General features: G+C 36.2%; 1 protein-coding gene across 2 annotated transcripts in view; it reads right to left on the bottom strand.

The window, feature by feature from the left end:
* The window catches only part of LOC136025247 (Kv channel-interacting protein 1-like), a 333,579-nt gene that overhangs the window by 307,821 nt on the left and 3,268 nt on the right, over nt 1–22,490 (bottom strand). For both annotated transcript variants that reach the window (XM_065701082.1, XM_065701083.1), the window contains exon 2: nt 10,934–11,032. In XM_065701082.1, the coding sequence (XP_065557154.1) occupies nt 10,934–11,032 (99 nt within the window). The remainder of the gene's footprint in view (nt 1–10,933; nt 11,033–22,490) is intronic.

Genomic DNA, 22,490 nt, shown 5'->3' with positions numbered 1-22,490 from the left:
TATCCTTTGCTTTAAAAGTAATAGTAGTTTACATATAGTAATTTTTGGTTATTATAATATCCCCCTCAACATACATTAAAGTTTCAACTCAACATTGTTCCTGGGATATAGGTGTTTGACCCATATGATAACTTGCATCGACTTTGAGTATTTCCATTTAGTTCAACATTCGCCTCAGTGTTCCCTGAAAGTTTTACATTAATACCCTTAGCTCCAGCAGTAGCAGCAATGGTCGTAGTAGTGGTAGCAGCTGTAACTGCAGTTGTATCAGTAATAGTAGGACTAGTTCTATTAGCAGTAACAGGAGCATTAATAAATTCAACTAACCTTCTGGTTTGTTGAATATTCCCCTTAATACCCTTTGTCGTTCCTGGGATATTACTGAGATGCCATTGTGACAACCTTCATACAAATAGTGTGTTTGGTCTAGTTCAAAATATTCATAATTCCCTGAAAGCTTCATCTTAATACCCAAAAATTTAGCATTAGTACTAGTGGCAGTAATAGTAGTGGTAGTAGCAGAAGTAGTTGCAGTAGTAGTGGAGGTGGCAATATGCATATAGTGCCTTTAGGTTAGTTTAATATACCACTCAATATGTGCTGAAAGTTTCAACTTAATACTTTTAGCCACTCCTAAGATATTTTTCATATGCCATTTCAACAGCCTGCAAGCACACTGTATTTTTGATTGAGTTCAAACTTCCCCTAAATATTCCCTGAAAGTTTCACCATAATACCATTAGCTTTAGTATAAGTAATCGTAGTAGCAGTAGCAGTAGTAGCCGTATTAGTAGTAAGCGTACATAGTGTACATAGTGACTTTCGGTTAGTTCAACATTCCCCTCAACATAGCATGGAAATTTCAATTTAATGCTCTTAGAAGCTCCTAATAAATTCCTTATACACCCTCTTGACAACCTACATGTACATAATGTATTTTGGTTTGGTACAGAAAACCCCTCAACATTCCATGAAAGCTTCACCTTGGTGTCCTTAGCCACAGAAGTAGTAATAGTCGTAGCAGATGGATTAGTAGCAGCCTGCACGTGACACACTTTCTTTTTTCTACATCCGCCTCAGCATACCCCGTAAGTTTCAACTTAATACTCTGAGTGGTTCTGGTATCGTTGTTGATACGTCCTTTTGGCAACTTGCTTGCACATAATGTATTTTGGTTTAGTTCAACATTCGCTACCAACGTTTGCTGAAATTTTTACCTGAATACTATTAGCATTAGTAGTAGTAGCAGTAGCAGTAGCAGCAGCAGCAGTAGTAGTAGTAGTAGTAGTAGTAGTAGTAGTAGTAGTAGTAGTAGTAGTAGTAGTAGTGGTAGTAGTAGTAGTAGTAGTAGTAGTAGCAGTAGTAGCAGTAGTAGCAGTAGTAGCAGTAGCAGTAGCAAAAGGAGTAGCCGAAGTAGCAGTAGTAGTAGTAGCAGTAGCGATAGTAGCAGAAGTAGTTTCAGTAGTTATAGTAGCAGCAGTAGCAGAAGTAGCAGTAGCAAAAGGAGTAGCCGAAGTAGCAGTAGTAGTAGTAGCAGTAGCGGTAGTAGCAGAAGTAGTTTCAGTAGTTATAGTAGCAGCAGTAGCAGAAGTAGCAGCGGTAGTTGTAGCAGTAAAAGTAGTAGTAAGAAAATTCTGTCTTTTGGTTATTTCAACATCCCCCCTAACAAGCCCTTTAGGTTCGAACTTAAAACTCTTAGACGTTCATAGGGTATTACTGATACGCTCTTTACAAACTGTGTGCAATTGCTGGCTTTGATTTGGTTTAACCTTTAGAGACAACGCTCTATAGTAGAGCCCATACGGATCCAAACTTTTATTATGTATTTATTATTTTATACCAGAGGCACTTCTTATGTAAGGAGCCGCGGTACAAACTTCAAAGGGAGAACTTTCGATTGAAAATCGGGAGTTCTAGTACCCTATTAAGAGTCAAAAGCGATCGAAAGGTAGTTAGCCACCCCCCACGCCCTTTTTCCCCAGATACATCCAATCAAAATTTTGAGGTAGTCATTCTGTTAAAAAAGATCATACAACAAAAACTCCGGGGTCAACATAACCCCCCAGGGCCCAGGAGCTGGCGTTGTAAGTTATGCCCTGGGTGTAAATATGGTTCATATAGAAGCGATGATTGTATAAACTTCAGAAATTGCTCATTTGATTGAAAATTTAAAGGTCTAGTTCATTTTTACAGTGTCAAAAGAGATCGAAGGGCAACTAGCCCCCCCCCCCACGCCCTTTTTCCCCAAATGGATCAATGAAAATTAAGATAGTCATTTCGTTAAAAATAGTTCAAAGGTTAGATAAAAAAATTTCGCTGTCAACAAAGCCACCCAGTGCCCGGGAGCAGGCATTGTAAGGAATCTTCCTGGGGCCATACAAGGTTCTTATAGAAGAGATGCTCGTATAAACTTCAGAGAGGGAACTCTGAATTAGTTCAGAGTTATTTCAACAGAATAAAAACCGAAATTGTAGACAGGCGAAATCTGTTGCAAGGCAAAGAATACTTATTCAATCTAATTGGTAACTTCTCTTTCATTGATTTCAAGTTGGTTTTTGTTGTTTGATTCAGTGTCTTTTTTCCTCTCGTACAGTTCACTTAAAAAGGTTAGATTTTGTTGTTAGTTTCTTTTTTGTTTCTTTTTTTCTTTTTCCTCTTTCCTATTTTTTTTTTAGCACTGAGGACGATTTGGCGGAGGTCCTTGTCGAAATATTTGCTTTTTTTTCATATTTTGCTACTGGCTGTTAAAATCCTCGTTTTCACCTATTTGATTTTTCTCTTTTCATTTATTATTTCCTTTCTTTGTTTTCATTCGAAATTTACTATGCCCCTATTAGGAATCGGAAGTGATTAAAAAGTAACGAGCCCCCCCCCTTGTGGCTTTTCTCCCAAATGCATATTATCAAATTTTGAAATAGCCATTTTGTTCAAAATTCAGATTACTATAACATAGGGATTAAGAAATCCTCCATAGCCCCCAGGGCAAGTATTGTAACTTATGTAAGTTGTCTATAATTAGATTATAAGTTTTTGTGGAAGGGGTGGTCGTACTAACTTTGGAGGGAGCTCATTTGCTCGTAAATTGAAACCACACCCCGCTTTTTTAAAGGGGAGCCGGTCAAAATTTTGCGACTGCCATTTTGTTCAAAAAATTTCAAAGGCCAAATAACTATGCTTCCGGGGTAGAACTCCCCGTCCCCAACCCTGGCGAAATGCCTCTGAGTTATGGAACTTGCTTATTGTTACTTTGACACTTTGTTAACCTCAATACTTGGATTTAGTGATATACGTGGCAACTTCGATTTAAGGTGCAAAGGCTGTAAGTTCTGCAAGTTGCTTATTGTTACTTTGATGCTTTTTTTTACTTTTTTTTACTTCAATGGTGTTATTTTGATACTAGTTTTGATACTTTGATGAAAATTTGATGTTGAAAAAAAGTTTTATTTAAAATAAGGTATACTCTTTGCAATCAAAAATAAACAAAAATTAAATAAAAAAAACTTTTCGAAAAGGAAGTTTTTCAAAGAAAAGTAAAGACCATTTAAACTTCAGATCAGCAAATACAAATATCTGTTAAACTTCAAACTCAAAACGACCAGAAATCACAATTAAACAATAAATGAAACCCAAAATGAACAGAAATTAAATAAACAATCATAGCAAAAAGAACATACAACAAGTAATAATATTAATGAATAAATAAGTTTTAAAGCGAGTAATGTTTAAATTGATTATTCAAATGAAGCTTAAAACGAAAAAAAAAATTGAAATTGAAATATAAATGAAACCCAAAGCAAACAAAAATTAAATAAACAATCAATGCAAACAAGCATAGAATAGATACTAATATAAATAAATAAATGAATCTTAAAGTGAGTGAACCTTAAATTGAGTATGCAACTCAAGCTTGAAACGAACAAATATCACTACAAGCAAGGGTTTGGGTATCGTCTCCTTCTCTCACTGTAAAAGTCTAAGACATACTGCGTCATTGGTTCTTTACCGAAAACGAATTATATTACAAATATTTCCTTTTGTACTTGATACTGAAAATAAACATTAAAATTATAGTAAATTTTGAACTGATGAGCTTTCATCAATTAATATCGTTACACATCAAATATTCAGTTTAATTTATTTTTCTTACTAAAATTGTTCAAGACGAATGTACTTTCACTAAAAACAAGAGTTTGGATATTGCCCCCTTCCTTAACCTTAGAAAAATGAAGGCTACTGCGTCATTGGCTCCTGACTGAAAACAAATGATATTACAAATATTTTCTTTTCCAATTCTTACAGCATTGAAAATGAAAATAAAACTACAGTGAAATAAAATATTGAACTGATGGATCTTTCAACAATTAATTTCATTATATATCAAAGATTCAATTTGATTTTATTTTGCTTTCCAAGGCTGTTCAAGACACATATACTCAGTCTTCAGTCAGTCTTTGACCTATATGGATCAAAACCAGTTTATATTGGTTGGCCAATTTACAGAGGATTATTGTTTGGATATTTATTTCATTGCGCAACTGTTGAAATTGAGTACAATGCTGTATAGTGCTGTGAACAATTTGCTTTCGATAATTGGATAATTAAAATCATGTACGTAACTATTGAAGTTGTGTTAAGTGCTGTATAGCGCTGTGAAAAATTTGCTTTGGATAATTGCACATTTTGGATTATTGAAGTTGCGGACAATGCTGTATAGCGCTGTGAACATTTTGCTTTGGAAAATTGGATAATATTATCAAAAATTGGCGTGTTTTAATCCACTCGGATACTCTCTTAATTATTATTTTTTGGATTTTGCAAAGAAGATCACTGGAAATTGCTGTCAACGGCGGCTTAAAATAGTGGATAATAAAGCGTGGATAAAAAAGTTGACCCTTCAACAGGTACACCTTTCTATTTAAAGTAGTAAGTAAATGTTGCAAGATGAATGAATCAACAGAAGTCCAGCTACAGATTTTAATGAAATTAAGTGAGATGTCAATAGAGCTGAAAATACTGGATCCCCTCTGCGAAAAGGTAGAAAAATTATAATGGAATTTTCGTCAATTTCGGAATCTCTGAATAAGAAAATTTGTGAAGTGGAAAAAAGATCAGAAAATATAGAGGCGGAAGTTCGTGAGCTGAAAACGGAAGTTACAAAGTTTAAAAAGTTAATGGATAGAATTGAAGCGGATCAAACAAGGTGCAACGTGCTACTATACAATTTTGACCCAAAGATAAGGGGTTCGAGTCTAAAAGAGGACATTCTTAGGTGCTTAAATGAAATAGTAAGAGGTGCCAGGTTTATGCAGACAGATATAAAAGATGTTTTTCGTTTACCTTCAAAGCAGGAAGTCAAACCAGTCTTAATTAAATTAGCGTGTATGGAATTAAAAAAAACCCTATTTATTTCGGCCGTATTATCCAAAAGGTTTCAGTTGTCAGTGGCCCCAGATTACTCTTTTTCAGATTTGTTGGCTCGCAGTAAATTGATACCAATTTTGGAAGCCGCGCGTACGGAAGGCCATTCAAATGCAAAGCTGAGGGGTGTGAGACTTTTCGTGGGGGATAAGATTTTCGCATATGATAGTGAATTGGATAAAGTGAAAGAAATCAATCAGGAACAACGCAAGGTTATAGCAGTAGATGAAAGGAGAACCCATGATAATCAGAGTTTAGACTTGAATCATAATATGCCCAGGGGCATTGAAGTGAGGGTCAGTGAGAGTGTACTCAGTAAAGAAGCATCAAGATCAGCAAAGCAAGAGACATTATTTGAAGTTCAGTCAGGGAAATTTACGCGGGAGAAGATGGCTAGCCCTTATAATGATGATCCAAATGAACCGGAGATATCTTACGTTCGGGCAAAGACGAGTAATGAGATTATTGTGCGGGAGAGAAGCGGATCCGTGAATTCTGTTGCGAGTGGTCAGAGTTTTGGAAGTGCTATTTCTGTAGTTAGTGGAGAAGAGGGGAGCCGGGTTGATATTGTAGGTGGGCAGTATCATACCCCTGTTAGCCAAGAACAGGTGGTACATTTAGCTCAGTAGGGTGTCAGGCAGGGAAAAAGAAATAGTAAGAACATTAGTCCTTTAGAGCAGGATAAAGGCGGGAAAAGAAATGCTCGAGTAGGGGAAGTAATTCAAGATTATGAATCATATGCGCCTCGCCAGATAGTGAAAGCTCCAGTTTTTTCTCAGGAGCTTTCTATTTTGGGGGATGTATTAGTGCCAGGGCACCAGCCAAAATTACCAGAATAGGAAATGCAGGGCCATAGTAATTCGTGTATAAGTTTTGTAGTTTGGAATTTGCAAGGTTATAGTAGGGAGAAGTTAGAAAATATATTGGAGTCGAGTACATCAGCAGGCTGTGAGATTTGGGATGTTGTTTGTCTTGTGGAGATGTGAAATTCTCTAGATGGTTTTTTTGTCATGTGAAGATTTTGGTATTTTTGAGTGTAGGAGAAACGCCTCTGCTAACGGTAGATATTATGGAGGAATTTCCGCGCTTATAAGGAATGGAGTATTTGATTTATGTCGTAGGCTAGAAGGTGAGTCTGAAAATCTATTATGGTTGTTATTGTCAGTTAAAAATGTTCACCTTGTTGTGCGTGTTGTATGTTTGCCTCCGAGTAGTAGTTCTTACAGTCGTGAAGATACATGGGAATTGATGGAAAATGAAACACAGAAGTATAAAAGATTGTTCCCTTGTCGTAAATTCGTTTTCTTAGGGGATTTCTATGCATATACTAGTGAAGAGGTTGAGCTGCAGGTTGGTGAACCCCTTGTAAATCTACCAGGGCAGAATGTTTGTTTGAAAAATGATTGTGAATATGTTTTTCCTATTAGGAAAAGTAGGGATAGGTTTCGGAAAATCAATAGATGGGGAAGGAATCTAATAGATTTTTGTAAAAAGGAAGGTTTACTAATTATGAACGGGAGATTGGGAGGAGACTTTGGTAAGGGTGATTTTACATGCTATAGTGGGTCTTTCCCTATCTTAATTAATTATATTTTATATAGTTTATCTCTCTGGCCCCAGGCGATGGACCTCAGGGTCCTAGAGTTGGTCGTTCTGACCATTTGCCAGTGAGTCTTCAGCTGAGAGGGTGTATTCGACGGTCTGAAAGGGTAAAAGAATGGTCTACGCGTGAGGTAAGAATACGAAATCCAGTTTGGATAGTCAAGGAGAAAGAAGAATTGGTTAAAAAGAAACTAGAAAGTGGGGAATTTCAAAATGATTGCCACTCGATTTTGAATTTTTCAGAACCAGCTGAAATGGATCAAGCGGTTTCGGTAATTATAGATAGAATCTATGAGAGTATCAGGCCTTTAGTGCAGGATAGAAGACGGACGGCCAAAAAAGATGAGGGTTTTTTCGATGAAGAATGTAGGCAGAAAAGGGAAGAGGTAATTAGGCGTTTTAGGCTACTTAAAGCAACGGACCCATCGGATCAGGAATTAAACTTCTGCAGGCTATCTGAATATAGGAAAGTAAGGTCAAATTATAATAGGGTTAAAAGACTTAAAAAGAGAGAGAGGCAGAAGGAGATTAATGAAGACATTAAGAGAGCTTACAGTGTGAAAAACCCTAGAGAGTTTTGGTTGGTAGTTAAATGTTCAATCCAGGGCCTGGGAATAAGAGGAGATGTCCCGCCAGTTGAGACGTGGCCAGATTATTTTGAAAAGAGGGAGTCTGAACATGTCAGGACGAATGATTTGAATGGGTCAAATGATAGTGAGTTAGGGAGGGTGAATTACCCTTTAAGGCAGAATGATTACGATTTAATTAGGCCTGTATCTGAAGAAGAAATTTGGGGTCAGTTGAAAAAGATGAAGGGTAACTCGTGTACAGGAATAGATGGTATATCTACAAAGGTCCTGAGGTTGGAATTTTCTTGATTTTCTCGTTTGTAGTGGAGAAAGCTTATTGGCCTCATTCGTGGGACATTTCGGTAGCAGTGCCTCTTTTTAAGAAAGGCAATATAATGTTACATGAAAATTTTAGGTCTGTTTTTATGGGGAATGTGGTAAGTAAACTATTTTGTAAGGTTTTGGAATTTAGGCTAAGAGATTGGTTAGATAAAGAGGAAATGCTGAGTCCGGTACAAGCGGGATTCAAATCGACGTTCAGCACTGTTAACCATATTTTTACTTTGGAAATATTGAGACGGAAAAATGCTAGAGGGAAAAATGGTCGGCGATTCGTAGCCTTTTTAGACCTGAGAAGTGCTTTTGACTCGGTAAACAGGAGGTTGTTAATTGAAAGCCTGTTAGAAATAGGCTTGCCGTCTTGTTTTGTAGCGATAATAGCAGCTATGTATCGGAGGGTGAAGTTTGTTGTAAAGGTGATGGGGAAATTTTCTAGACTGGTTACGTCTCATTTGGGTGTGAAACAAGAATGTACTTTATCCCCAAAGCTTTTCTCCTTGTTTGTTAATGATTTAGACAGTTTTATGAAAAATAATGGAGCCCCATATGTATCTTTGGATTGGTTCAGGCTATCATGTATGTTATTTGCGGATGATATAGTAGTAGTGGCGGATAGTAGGGAGAATCTTCAGAAGCAATTAGATTTAATAAAAGATTACTTAGAAAAGAAGGATTTGGAGTTAAATGCCAAGAAGTCAGTGGTACTAGTATTTAGGAGCAAAGGAGAGGTTGATTCTGAGGTTGTTTTTAATTTTGGAAGAGTGATGCTGGAGGGTAAAGAGGATATTGTTTATCTGGGTGTTAAGTTTAGTGCACTAAAGGGATGTCTAGGCATGTGGAAGATTGTAATTTAAGGGGTAAGAGGCTAACAAATGTGCTATGGAGAAGTAATTTAGGTCAGTTAGCTGACATGAGGATTCAGAAAAGGGTGTTCCAGACAAAAGTAGTTACTAGTCTACATTGGGGGTCGGAGGTTTGGGTTTCGCTAAAGCCGCTAAGTTAGAAGTAGTTCAACTAAGATATTTTAAGAGAATGTTAGGCTTGAAGGATTTATTTAGTTCAGTGGTATTGAAAGGAGATTTGGGGCTTTTCACTTTAAGGAGTGGTAGATTGGTTAAAATGGTGAAATATAGGGAGAAAATAATTAGACTACCTAGAGTTCGGCTTCTTAAGTCAGCGTATTTGGAGAATTTGAAGGACGGTAGACGGGATTCGTGGGCAAATCAGGTCAAGAAAATACTGGACATTTCGGGCCTTTCAGAGATGCGGAATGAAGGTAAAGGACCAGTGGATGGAAGCGTTTCAGTATGGAAGGAAGTTCAGCGAATCCTGAACGACCAAGAAATCCAAGAGTGGCAAACTCATAAGGACCAATCGGTGTCTTTGAGGTTTTACCCCCAAGCTAAAGAGTTTTGGGGAGAGGAAGTTTATTTTAAATCTGGTTGAGTAGGGAGGACTTGAAGAATTTGTTGTTGCTAAGAGGAGATAGTTTAGATTTAGGCATCAGAAGGAAATATTTGGGAAAGTTTAGGCAGGAGGCAGGCCCCTATTTTTGCCCTATGTGTGGCGGGGGGAATGAAAATTTAGTTCATTTTGTATCCGAGTGTGAAGAGCTGTCTGAGTTGCGGAAGGAATGTTTTGGACGAGTGTTGGGCAGTGAATGCTGGTTAAAGGAGCGAATGGCTGAGAGGAATGGATATGCTATTAAACAGTTGTGTAAGTTTCTTCGTTTAGGATTAAGCATAGGGAATCATGTTTGAGGAGTTAGCTTGGTAAGAGTCTATTTACGGGTGTTTCTGAATTCATAAAGTGTTTGCAAGTTTGCTTGCTTGTTTAAGTTGTTTGCAAGTTTGTTTGCTTGTTTAAGTTGTTGTAATTAGGTGTTTCTTTAAAGTTGTATGTGTTTTGCTATGGCCTGCAGGCTTTTTTTGCAAATAAATCTTATCTTATCTTATAGTTTTCAGTAAAGCACCAAAGACGCTATAGGTTTTAGACTTTTAAAATGAGAGAAGGAGGCGGTACCCAAACTCTTGTTTGTAATGATTTTTGTTCGTTTCAAGCTTGATTTACACGTTCAGTTTAAGTTTTAATCGTTTTAAGATTTATTTATCCATTTAAATGAATATCTATTGTACGTTTGTTTGCGTGGATTGTTTATTTAATTTAAGCTCGTTTTTGGTTTCATTTATACTTCAGTAGCAAAATAAATATTTTTTTAAGTTTGATTTGCATGTTCAATTTAAGCATTACTCGTTTTAAGATTTTTATATTCATTTATATTATTACTTGTTGTATGTTTTTTTACAATGATTGTTTATTTAATTTCTGTTGGTTTTGGGTTTAATTTATTCTTTAATAGCAATTTCTTGTCGTTTCGAGTTTGAATTTTAACAGGTATCTGATGTTAAGTTTAAAACAGCCTTTACTTTTCTTCGTAAAACTTCTTTTTCGGAAAGTTTTTTTTAATTAATCCAACAAATATTTTGTAGCTGAATACCTTGCCTGAATTACCTACATCCCTTGCCTAAATTATTATGTTTGTGGGGGGGTTGCCATCTCCAGGGGCATATGTATTGAACCTTTCAACTATGCCGAACAACAAGGCTGTCTCAAAATTTTGATCGTGTTTCATTGGGAATAAAAGAGGAGCGAGAGGGGGGCTGGTTGCCCTCTAATCACTTTTGGCTCTTAAAAAGAGCACTATAAATTATTATCTACAAAGTTAAATCTAAAACAACTGCAATCATTATTACTCAGTATAAATTCTGACAAAAAAAATACAAGTGTCAAAATTGCTTTGAAGACCAAGGCAAGGATTTGGATAACTATATCAATCTCCCCATAAGACATTTGGAAGCGCTGAAACTAGTGCCAAGCTACTGCTGTCATGTCTTGAGACTCCCCAAAAATTTAACAGCTCACAAATATTTACTGTTAGACCCCCAATACCATCTAAATCAGTCTGATGAGTCACTCCTATCCCTTAGAAAAATACCAATTTTTACCTGTTTGTAAACCATGACGGAAGGAATGACACGTAAACTTTTCTTCTCGGATGACACTTTGAGATGTAGGTGTTAAAGAACTACTTCTGGTTGTCAGCCCTGAAATTTATTTATTTATTTTTTTAATACAAAATTAAGCCAGAGCCCTCTCATAAATCACTTATCTCTGATAAATTAAAGCTTCTTTAGAGAATTTTGAGAGGAATAATAAAAATAAATTAAGACACGTTATATGCCTACGGGTTGTGAAAAGGGTGTAACACGGGAATAACTGAATATTTTAATTTGGAGCTTTCTGGAAATCGTAAGGGATTTGATCAATTGACTAATAAGGCAAGCTCGAATCCTTTCTGTCTGTGAGGAACGTAGGTAGATAGCAATAGAGTATAATTTGAATTACTCTCTAGTTCAGTTCATAAAATCTGGGAATATAAGCTGCTTAGTAGTGAAGAATCAGCTGAACTCAAGATTCACAATTCCTGATTTGAACAAGATAATAGTTCAAATCATAGTTTATTCACCGTTCATCTGCGTTTACCAAAGATTGAAAGGATTTAGCATTACTTAACTAGGTATTCTCTAGTGTTATACATTAGACAGTTTTAAATGATGATACTGATGAAAAATGCAGTAAAAAGCATGTTATCATATTGAAAAGGTATCATTTAAAGTTTTCTTAATTTCTCGAACTCCAAAATTATAGTATCAGGCCACGGGTAATTAAAAATTAGGAGACAGTTTATCCAAATGAAACTTTGGAGTTTTATTGCTGTTTTTCAGTAAAAAAAAATAGCTCAACCAGTTTCTGTTTCATACCCTTTTGAATTGTAATACAATAGTTTGCGCCCAAAAACATAAGAAAACCTTTTTAACTCCAAGTCAATTAGTAACGTAAAGAATTAGTCTTAACAATAAATTTTGATTTGAACTTTCATATAAGCATCAAATATAGTGAACTGGTGGTTAGAATATGAGAATTTGTTTCCCTGTTGTTAAACAGTTTGGGGTACCGAACTTTAAGTAATAAGAGACTGGCGATAATAGTAACCGAAACTCTAAAAATTTGAGTTTAAAAAAAATATATACAAATAATAGGAACTGGCTTTCTATAATGATTCCAGTGATGAAAATTCACTATTCTGGCTTTCAAAAAGAGGAAAACACTCCTACAAACACAAACGATCTGGATGAAAGTTAAACAATCAAATTTAGCATACCCATGCAACCCACAACCATGTAACTACACATCATACACATAAAACCCAGTTAGAGAGGTGTCAAGCCCCCCTTTGCAAAAATATGAACTTTTGTCGTTTTTTTCGAGGATAATAGTGAAAGACGCTTTTTTTTCAAAGGTGGTCGTCTCTTACCAGCGGTATTGCATCTCGAGAGAAGACTCACTTGAACAGGAATTGAAAGTTCTAACACCCTTTGTAAGTACTGAAAGAGTTAATGTCGCAGGAAAGTAGTTTCTTTCTTCATTTTTGTGGCGTCAAACAGCAACTGCCATCATAAGGGGACCAAAAAGCTTATGTGGGAAAATCCTGAGGTAACCAATTAGTTTAGTATTATCAAAAATGTCTATATTGAGTTTCCCACTGTCAAGGGTCATAGGGCAAAGTAGTGGTTCATTAGCTCCTAAGATACATATAAACAGCACGAAAAGAATGTTATAGTAATATATAATTGCAAATAAGGCGGAGACAGGTCAGTGAATCTTCCTCGGGAGGTGCCCAGAAAGTGCATTTTTATGCCCACTTTTTCTAGTTTTCAATGACCCACCAGATAAGTATTAATAGGTGGGCCTGGAGGGGGGCATAAATTTAATTGTTATTCTTCATACATTACAAAATTTTACGGACAAAGCCTGTAATGACGGTGCTGCCGTTGTAAATTATGCCCCGGGGGATATTAAGTTTCTTATGGAAGGGAAGGTTGTATAAACTTTAGAAGTGGCCCATTTGCTTAAAATTGAAAGCTCTAGTTCCATATTAAGATTCAAAAGTGACGGAGGTGAACTAGTCTCCCCCCTCTAACTACACTTTTTTCATAAAACGGATCTGATTGAAATTGTGAGACATCCATTTTAAAACAAAATAATCCAAAGAACATATAACAATGCCTCTAGGTTTGACCCCCCCCCCCCTTCGAGCCCTTTGGAAATGGCTTTAAGTTGTGCCCTGGGGGCATGCAAGGTTCTTAAGAAACGGATTGTCGTATAAACTTCAGATGGTGCTCACTTTATTTGAAATTGGAATTTATATTGCCCTTTTTAGAATCAAAATGATTTGAGAGCAAACAGCCCCCTCCCACCCCAGGTCCATCATTTCCCAAAAACAAACATCCAACGAAATTTTGAGACATTTTTTTAAACATTGTTGAAAGGCTCAGGAATTATGCGTTTGGGAATGTCAACTCTTCTCATACCAAGGCCTCAGGGCAAGGGCTGCAAACTAGGCAATTTGATCTTTGTCAACATATATTACATATTACTGAAAAAAGATATGCATATTTAACTCCTACTTTCACAAAATACGAAGGTCACTAAGGTAGGTCTTCCAAGGAATCAATTAAACGAACAGAAATTACAATAAATAACTGAGTCAAACTCAAAACAAGCAAAAATTAGCATGAGTAGGGTTGAAAAACCTTATGCTTTCAAAAAGCCAGAATATAATTTCCACTTTACTGAAAAAATTCTTTTGAATATTTTCTCTTTTATAACTTTAAGAAATCAAAAATTGATTAAAATTTTAAGGAATAAATATCAACATATGTATATTAAATTGTTATAAAAAGAAAGTCATGAAATTGAAAACATTTAAAGACTCAATTTCAGTAAAGAACAAATTAGACTCTGGCTTTTAGAAAAAATAAGGGTTCTGAACCCTACTTATGTTAATTTCTGCTTGTTTTGAGTTTGATTCGATTATTTATTTAATTTCTCTTCTTTTTGTGTTTCATTTATTTAGTGATGCTGATTTTTGGTAGTTTTTTGCTTGGTAGATTATTTGATTATATTTTCGTTCATTTTTGTTATAATGCAGTTCTTCACCCTTTTTTTAAACTTATTTTATGGAAAAAGTTTTTAAATTAATTTCTGTTCATTTTATATTAGCACAGTCTTTTTCAGGGAAAAAGAAAATAACAGTTTGCATTTTTCTGTTTTTTCAAGAATTTATAGTTTGCCTTGCTATTTGTATGCTGGAAAAACTGTTTCAGCAATTTAAGACAACATAAACCTTTTTGAAAACCACGATGCAAACAGTAATGTTTTATTTCTTCATATACATACATCCTCTAGTTGACCTGGTAGATAAAGCTTAATACCATTCCCAGAAATTATATATATGCTCTTTCACAGCCTGGATACACTTACGCTGTTTTGATTTAGTAAAATTTTAAGTGCAGAAGCAGCATTACATGTAACCCCAAAAGTTTGAGCTTAATTCCCTTAGTCGTTCGTGGTATATTACTGAGATTTCTTATTGGCAACCAGCATGCAAACAATTTCTTTTGATTTTATTTTAAAGCAGCATTTAGTTTTTAAGCAATGGGAAAATTGTTTAGCTGTGGGGGGTTGACCTACCAAATAACCCTAGAGACATAGTTACTAGATCGTTCAGCTATGCTGAAATAAATGGCTGTCTTAAAATTTTGATTGGAAGTGTATGGAAAATTATGAGCTATAGTGAAGGGCTGATTGCCCTCCAATCACTTTTGACTCTTAAAAGGGCACTAGAACTTTTAATTTATAATCAAATTAACTCTTTTAAATATCAGAATTATGGCATTAGTTTCGTCAGTTACAATAACCGTAAAAGCAGCATTAAATGCATACACACAGTGTCTTCTGGCTATTTCAAAATCCACAACCTATGAAGGTGAAATTTTCAGAGAATATTTCTATTGTACGGATTACAACCTGCCATCCGTATGCAGGTTGTTAAAAGGACATATCAGCAATATCGTAGAAACAGTTTCGTCTGTGAAATTAAAACTTACAACACTTGACATGGAGGCTGTTGAACTAACCAAAAGACAAAATTTACATCATAATACTGCTGCTTCTACTCCTACAACTACTACAGCCGCTACTATTGTTGTTACATCTGCTGTTACTACTACTACTAAAGCTAAGACTACTATATTAACTGCACTCCTACTGCTACTGCTATAACTACTGGTGCTACTACTACTACTAATACACCTAAGGGTATTACGGCGAAGATTTTGGGCAATATTGTAACTGTATTGAAGTAAATCGAATCACACTATGGCCGTATCGGTTGTCAAGAGGCCGTATAAGCAATGCTCCGGGACCGGTTGATGGTATTAAGTTAGAAATATCATCGTGTGCAGATGAAGATGTTGAAAAAAGGTGCCATTTGCATTCTGCTGCTAATGCTACTACTGCTGCTATAAACTATTGCTACGCATAATTCTTTACCTTTCAACAATGCTGAAAAAATGATGTATCTAAACTTCTTTTGTCATGGGAACTGATAAGCGTGGGGGTGGGCTCTCTCAAATCAGCTGACCCATTTTGATTATTAAAAAGTGCACTAGAACGTCTAACTTAAAATCAAATGAAACCCACTTGAATTTAATACGACCACCCATTCCATATGAACATTATATGCCCTCAAGACACAACTATTATAAACAAAATTGCCATCGCATAATTTCAACCAGATATATTTGGTGAAAAGAGGGGTAGTTGAAGAATGCAACTCGAACATCATAACTATTGACTCGTAAACGGCAACTAGACTTTCCGATTTAAACCAAATAGGCCACCTCTAAGGCTTATACAACCATTCCTTCCATAAGAACAATAAATACCCCAGGGGCATAACTTACAATCCTCGGCCTCTGGGGGTTTGTATCAACCTCAGAAGCCTTGTTATAAGATATTTGGACTATTCTGAGTAAAATGTCTGCCTCAAAATTTATATTGGATACATCTCGGGAAAATACGACGTGTTTGTTTGTGTGCGTTGGGGGGAGGGGGTTGATGTACTCGACCACTTTTACTCTTAAAAAGGCTACTATAACTTCTGAGTTCCCAGTCCAGTCCAGTGAGTTCCCTCCCAAGCATATACGACCACCTTTTCTATAAAGATCTTATATGCACCCACTTACAACCGTTTCACTTAGAGTTGTAGAAGGGGGGGGGTATCTCCCTCACAGACATAAATTCCGAAATCTTTAGCTACGATGAATTAAATTGTTGTATCCAAATCTTGATTGGAGGTGTTAAGATTGCAGGGAAAGATAAGGGGGGGTGGCTAGTCGAATCACTTTGACTGTCGAAAAGGGCATTGTAACCTCCAATTTCAAATCAAATAAGCCCCATCAGACGTTTATACGAACGCGCGTTCCGTAAAAACCTTATTGGACCTGAAGCCATGACTTAAGACCCTATCCCCAGGACATTGGGGGGCTTTGTCAACCCTAGAGTCACTGTTTTGGTTTTAAGGACTGTCTTGAGCAAAAGTACTATCTCACAATTTTAACCAGATTCGTTTGGTGAAGAGGGGAAGTTAGGGGGGCGCTAGCTGCATTCCATCATTTTAACTCTTAAAAGGGAATTAGAACTTATAATTTATAACCAATGAACCTTCTCTAAAGTTTATACAACCATCCCTTTCATAAAAAACCTTAAATATACCCTGGGTATTAGGGGCCATTGAAAGTGGTGTATAGATGACTATATGTTCCCTCAAAAAGAAGTGTTGGTATAAGCACTCATCCACGTCAATATGATAATACAAGTGGCTTCACTATGCCTATGCTATAGATGCTGTCATTTAAATTTCAATACTCTATCATAAATTCAATTAGTCAAGTTTGAAATTAAGTGATTTACTTTCTTTTGTTAATCATGTTCAGACAGGTTTTTGAAGATGAGATGCGGCCTGAATTATGCTAATAATGTATCTGTATTGCAGTATGGGCACCTAAATAGGTCAATGCTGTAGTTTAGTATAAGGAAGCTTTAGTGCCCAAAAAAGGCTTTATCTCCCATAGCAATGCCTGCTACACTACTGTAATATGTTATAATTTTAAAATTAATGGAGAAGATTGAAGTCAAGGAGGAGCTCGAACGCTGAAACCTAAAGCAACGCACTCAAATTATTTTGATTTCAGAACAGTTCGTATAGAATCATTAAAGTACAGTCGTAAGAACTCTGTTTTCATGTCCAGAAAAACTAAAATCGTTCAAATTACCATCATCTTGCTGGAATATGTTTCTCAAATTGAAATAGATACATATCTTGTGTGTACCATCTTAAATCTACTTTTTTTTGGAAACTCAAGCCTTGACAATAGATAAAAGAAAATTACTTTTGTCAAGCTGCAAGAGACATTTTTAGATCAATAAATCGTCTCCTATTTTTCTCTTGTAACTTCAAGACTCTTTTAGCCCCTCTGTAAGATATGCGGCAAATTCTTTCCTCTGTGGGTTTAAGGAAATGATTTTACAAATAGCATAATATTCTCATTGAATGTAAAGTATCAATATTTATGCTTGTGAAAGCAGTGAAAATACCGTTGAAAGTTGAATTGTTGTGTGTAGTAGTGCAGAACGACGCAAGCTTTATCTAGCTTTATTTAGACCAGTGGTACCCAACTGATTTTGGGCTTTTAAAACCCTGATACCCCTCGTGGTATTTAAATTTTGTTATTCATAATCTTATGTGGATTCACCTGAAGGATGCTTTAAAGGCCATTAACTTGGTATCTTTTTACAGGTCGTCCTCTATGCATATTTTATGCTGATGAAAAATATTTCAGATTTTATAGAATACTAGCTGCTGGAGTGGCGCTTCGCGCCACCCCAACACCTAGTTGGTGGGGCCGCTTCGCGCCCCCCAAGCCCCCCCGCGCGCGTAAGTCGTTACGCGCCATATTAGTTACGCGCCATTGTAGTTGTGTCCCTGTGTCCCACCTGTGAATATATATATATATATATATATATATATATATATATATATATATATATATATATATATATATATATATATATATATATATATATATATATATATATATGTTTTTAACTACGTAAAACTTGCGAATATACAACGTTCTTCGCTGTCCCATTGTCTGTGCATATAAATAGATTGTCAGGTTTACCAACTCTTGAACATGCAACACATAATTGTCCACGGGAAAAACAATCCGTATTCAGATCTATACCTCATGATTCTAATGATTGCCCTTGAGCTTTGTTGATGGTGATTGCTAATCGAACATCCCCTGTGTCGCCTTTGTCATTTATATATCCCCCTGTGCTCCCCGGCGTCCTCGTTGTAGTTGTGTCCCTGTTTCCCGGTGTCCCGGTCGTCATTTGTGTCCTGGTGTCCCGGTCTGTATATACATTCGTTTTTGAATTGGTCTTTTTTCTTAGTTTTTAGTTTTTTACCTTTTTTTAGTTTTTTTAGTTATACCTCATGATTCTAATGATTGCCCTTGAGCTTTGTTGATGGTCATTGCTAATCAAACATTCCCTGTGTCCCCATCGTCATTTATATATCCCCCTGTGCCCCCCGGCGTCCCCGTTGTAGTTGTGTCCCTGTGTCCCGGTCGTCATTTATATTCCCTGTGTCCCAGTCGTCATTTGTGTCCCGGTGTCCCGGTCTGTATTGGTATATGATGAAATAAATTTTCGTGTTTTCCCCTTTTTTTCTTTTTATTTTTTTTGTTTTTTACCTTTTTTATTTTTTTTTAGTTTTTTTTTGTTTTTCTTTTTAGTTTTTTTGTGCAGCAGCTTCCTTTTTGGAAGCTTTTTTTAGCAGCTTTTTTTTTAGCAGCTTCCTCGGCTGTTGCCATTGTAGGTTCTTCGGTCATTTTACGATTAAACATTTTTCTGTCCACGATCTTCTTACAATTGAAAATTTGTCTTTGAACAATTTTCTTAAATACCTTTAATGACATCATCGTCATAACAATCACGACAACTAACTTCATGACGACATGATATGGTGACATGACGTCACTCGACAGACACACAGACAAACAACTTACTTTTATATACTAGCTGTTGGGGTGGCGCTTCGCGCCACCCCAACGCGCGCGTAAGTTGTTACGCGCCATTGTAGTTGTGTCCCTGTGTCCCACCTGTGAATATATATATATATATATATATATATATATATATATATATATATATATATATATATATATATATATATATATATATATATATATATATATATATATATATATATATATATATATATATATATATATATTAACTACGTAAAACTTGCGAATATACAACATTCTTGGCTGTCCCATTGTCTGTATATATAAATAGATTGTCAGGTTTACCGACTCTTGAACATGCAGCATATTTGAGCATTGTTGATGGTGATTGCTAATCGAACATTCCCTGTGTCCCCGTCGTCATTTATATATCCCCCTGTGTCCCCCGGCGTTCCCGTTGTTGTTGTTTCCCTGTGTCCCGGTCGTCATTTGTGTCCCGGTGTCCCAGTCTGTAATTTCTCTTTGAATGTCCTGGTCGTCATTTATATTCCCTGTGTCCCGGTCGTCATTTTTGTCCCGGTCTTCACTTGTGTTCCGGTGTCCCGGTCTGTAATTTATCTTTGAGTGTCCTGGTCGTCATTTATATTCCCTGTGTCCCGGTCGTCATTTGTGTCACGGTGCTTTGTTGATGGTTGTGTCCTTCCTTGTGTCCCGGTCGCTTTCTCTTTGAGTGTCCCGGTCGTCATTTATATTCCCTATGTCCCGGTGTCCCGGTCGTCATTTGTGTCCCGATGTCCCGGTCTGTAATTTCGTCAGTCGACAAACATGACGTCAGTCGACACCCCCAAGCCCCCCCCGGCGCGCGTAATTCGCTACGCGCCATATTAGTTACGCGCCATTGTAGTTGTGTCCCTGTGTCCCACCTGTGAATATAGATAAAAGAGAAAAGATTTCTTTTTTCGTTATAGATATATATGTTTTTAACTACGTAAAATTTGCAAATATACAACATTCTTCGATGTCCCATTGTCTGTGCATATAAATAGATTGTCGGGTTTACCGACTCTTGAACATGCAACATAAAATTGTCCATGGGAAAAACAATAAGTATTCAGATCTATACCTCATTATTCTAATGATTGCCCTTGAGCTTTGTCGATGGTGATTGGTAATCGAAAATTCCCTGTGTCCCGGTCGTCATTTATATTCCCAGTATCCCGATCGTCAATTGTGTCCCAGTGTCCCGGTCTGTAATTTCTCTTTGAGCGTCCCGTTCGTCATTTATATTCCCTGTGTCCCGGTCGTCATTTGTGTCCCGGTGTCCCGGTCTGTAATTTATCTTTGAGTGTCCCGGTCGTCATTTATATCTCCCGGTCGTTATTTGTGTCCCAGTGTCCCAGTCTGTAATTTCTCTTTGAGTGTCCCGGTCGTCATTTATATTCCCTGTGTCCCTGCTTTTATTTTTCTTTTTCTCCTTTATTTTTCATTTTTCCTTTTTTTAGTTTTTTTCTCTTTTTCAGTTTTTAGTTTTTTTAGTTTTTTTAGTAGTTTTCAGTTGTTTTTTCTTTTTAGTTTTTTTTGTAGTTTTTACCTTTTTTTAGTTTTTATAGTTTTTTTTCTTTTTTAGTTTTTAGTTTTTTAGCTTTTTTAGTTTTTTTAGTATTTTCTTTTTAGTTTTTTTTGTAGTTTTTACCTTTTTTAGTTTATTTTCTTCTTTTGTATTAATGCTAAAGCCAAGGTTCAAACCTGGAGTCTCTCGGACCTAGAACCTGAGACATAACGCTTTACCAGCTCAGCTACTTCGGCTTGAATACATTCGTTTTGAGCAGCTTCCTCGGGTTTTGCCATTGTATGTTCTTCAGTCATTTTACAATTAGAAATTTCTCTTTCAACGATCTTCTTACAATTGAAAATTTGTATTTGAACGATATTCTTCAATACCTGTGTCCTGGTCATCATTTATATACCTGTGTCCCGGTCGTCATTTGTGTCCCGGTATCCCAGTCTGTAATTTCTCTTTGAGTGTCCCGGTCGTCATTTATATTCCCTCTGTCCCGGTCGTCATTTGTGTCCCGGTCTGTAATTTCTCTTTGAGTGTTTTTTCTTTTTAGTTTTTTTTTTAGTTTTTTCCTTTTTTCTTTTTTCAGTTTTCTTTTTCTTCTTTATTTTTCAGAGTCACTATGAAATACATATCGCCAAACCTTTGTTTTTTTAACTAAAATCTGGTAGGCATTGATGACCTTATCCAAGTCAAAATCCCAAACCCAATCATCATCGCTATCATTTTCAGTTTTGATATGTTTTGACTTTCGCTGTCCAGGTGGATTTTCATCTAACTGCGCAGTTTTGCGTTCGTTAGCCGCAAGCCTGTTTTCTTGCTGTTCTTGTGATTCCTCGGCACGTTTTCTTTTCTTACTTTCTCTAGCAGCCGCAAGTTCTTTGGCATAGACTCTTTGAGCAGCTTCCTCGGCTTTTGCCATTGTAGGTTCTTCAGTCATTTTACAATTCAACATTTTTCCGTCCACGATCTTCTTACAATTAAAAATTTGTCTTTGAACGATTTTCTTAAATACTTTTAGCCTTCTTTTTTCACTTTCTCTTTTAGCAGCAAGTCTGGTTTCGCGTTGCTCTTGTGATTCCTCGGCATGCTTTCTTTTCTTACTTTCTCAATCAGCAGCAAGTTTTTTGGCATAGACTCTTTGAGCAGCTTCCTCGGCTGTTAACATTGTAGGTTCTCCAGTCATTTTACAATTAAAAATTTTTCCGTGAACGAATGTCTTAAATACCTTTAATGACGTCATCGTCATAATGACGACATGACGACCTGATGACATGTCGTCACTCGACACACAGACACACAGACAACTTATTTTTATATATATAGATGGATAGATAGATAGATATGACATCATTGCAGCGCTATCATAGTTCTTTTTTGGTCTTAAAATGCATTTGAATATAACATTGTAATTCACATTGTAAATGTTTTTTTTTTCAAAATTAAGGCTTTAAGTATAGTCAGCTGAAGGGTGCATGTCCTGCCTCAGACCCATCAAAATATTCTACTGCCCTACCAGTGGGCCGTATGCCCCACGTTGGGAATTACGGATTTAGACATTTTATTGTTTATGGCAAACTCGTGCAAAAGTTTTAGTGATGGAACAGTTGTTTTCTGTTCTGAATGTTGTATTTTCTATTAAGTTGTTTTCTACTCTGTATTTTTCTTGTGTGATTTATGTTTGAGAGTTTTATCTTTTATTTTACTTGTGGTTTTTGCTTCGTCTATGTTTTCCGCATTAAACTTGAAGGGTTTGCAATAAAATAGTGCATTAATCAAATTACCTTTTCCAAGAAAGTTAGCTAAGTGTAACCAACAGAAATTGACTCTTGAGACGTATCTGAGACATAGTAAACCCTTGACTGAATAAAATATTTTAATTTGAGACAGATTTGCGAAAATGGGAAAAAATTTCGAACATGATTCTTTATGAAAAATCATTTTTTTTTTTTGCTTAACTCTTAACAAATCCACGTCTTAATAATTCAAATTGCTTGCTACGAA

Source organism: Artemia franciscana, chromosome 3, assembly GCF_032884065.1.
Source record: "Artemia franciscana chromosome 3, ASM3288406v1, whole genome shotgun sequence".
Lineage (NCBI taxonomy): Eukaryota > Metazoa > Arthropoda > Branchiopoda > Anostraca > Artemiidae > Artemia > Artemia franciscana.
This window is presented reverse-complemented; position numbering and strand designations above follow the sequence as displayed.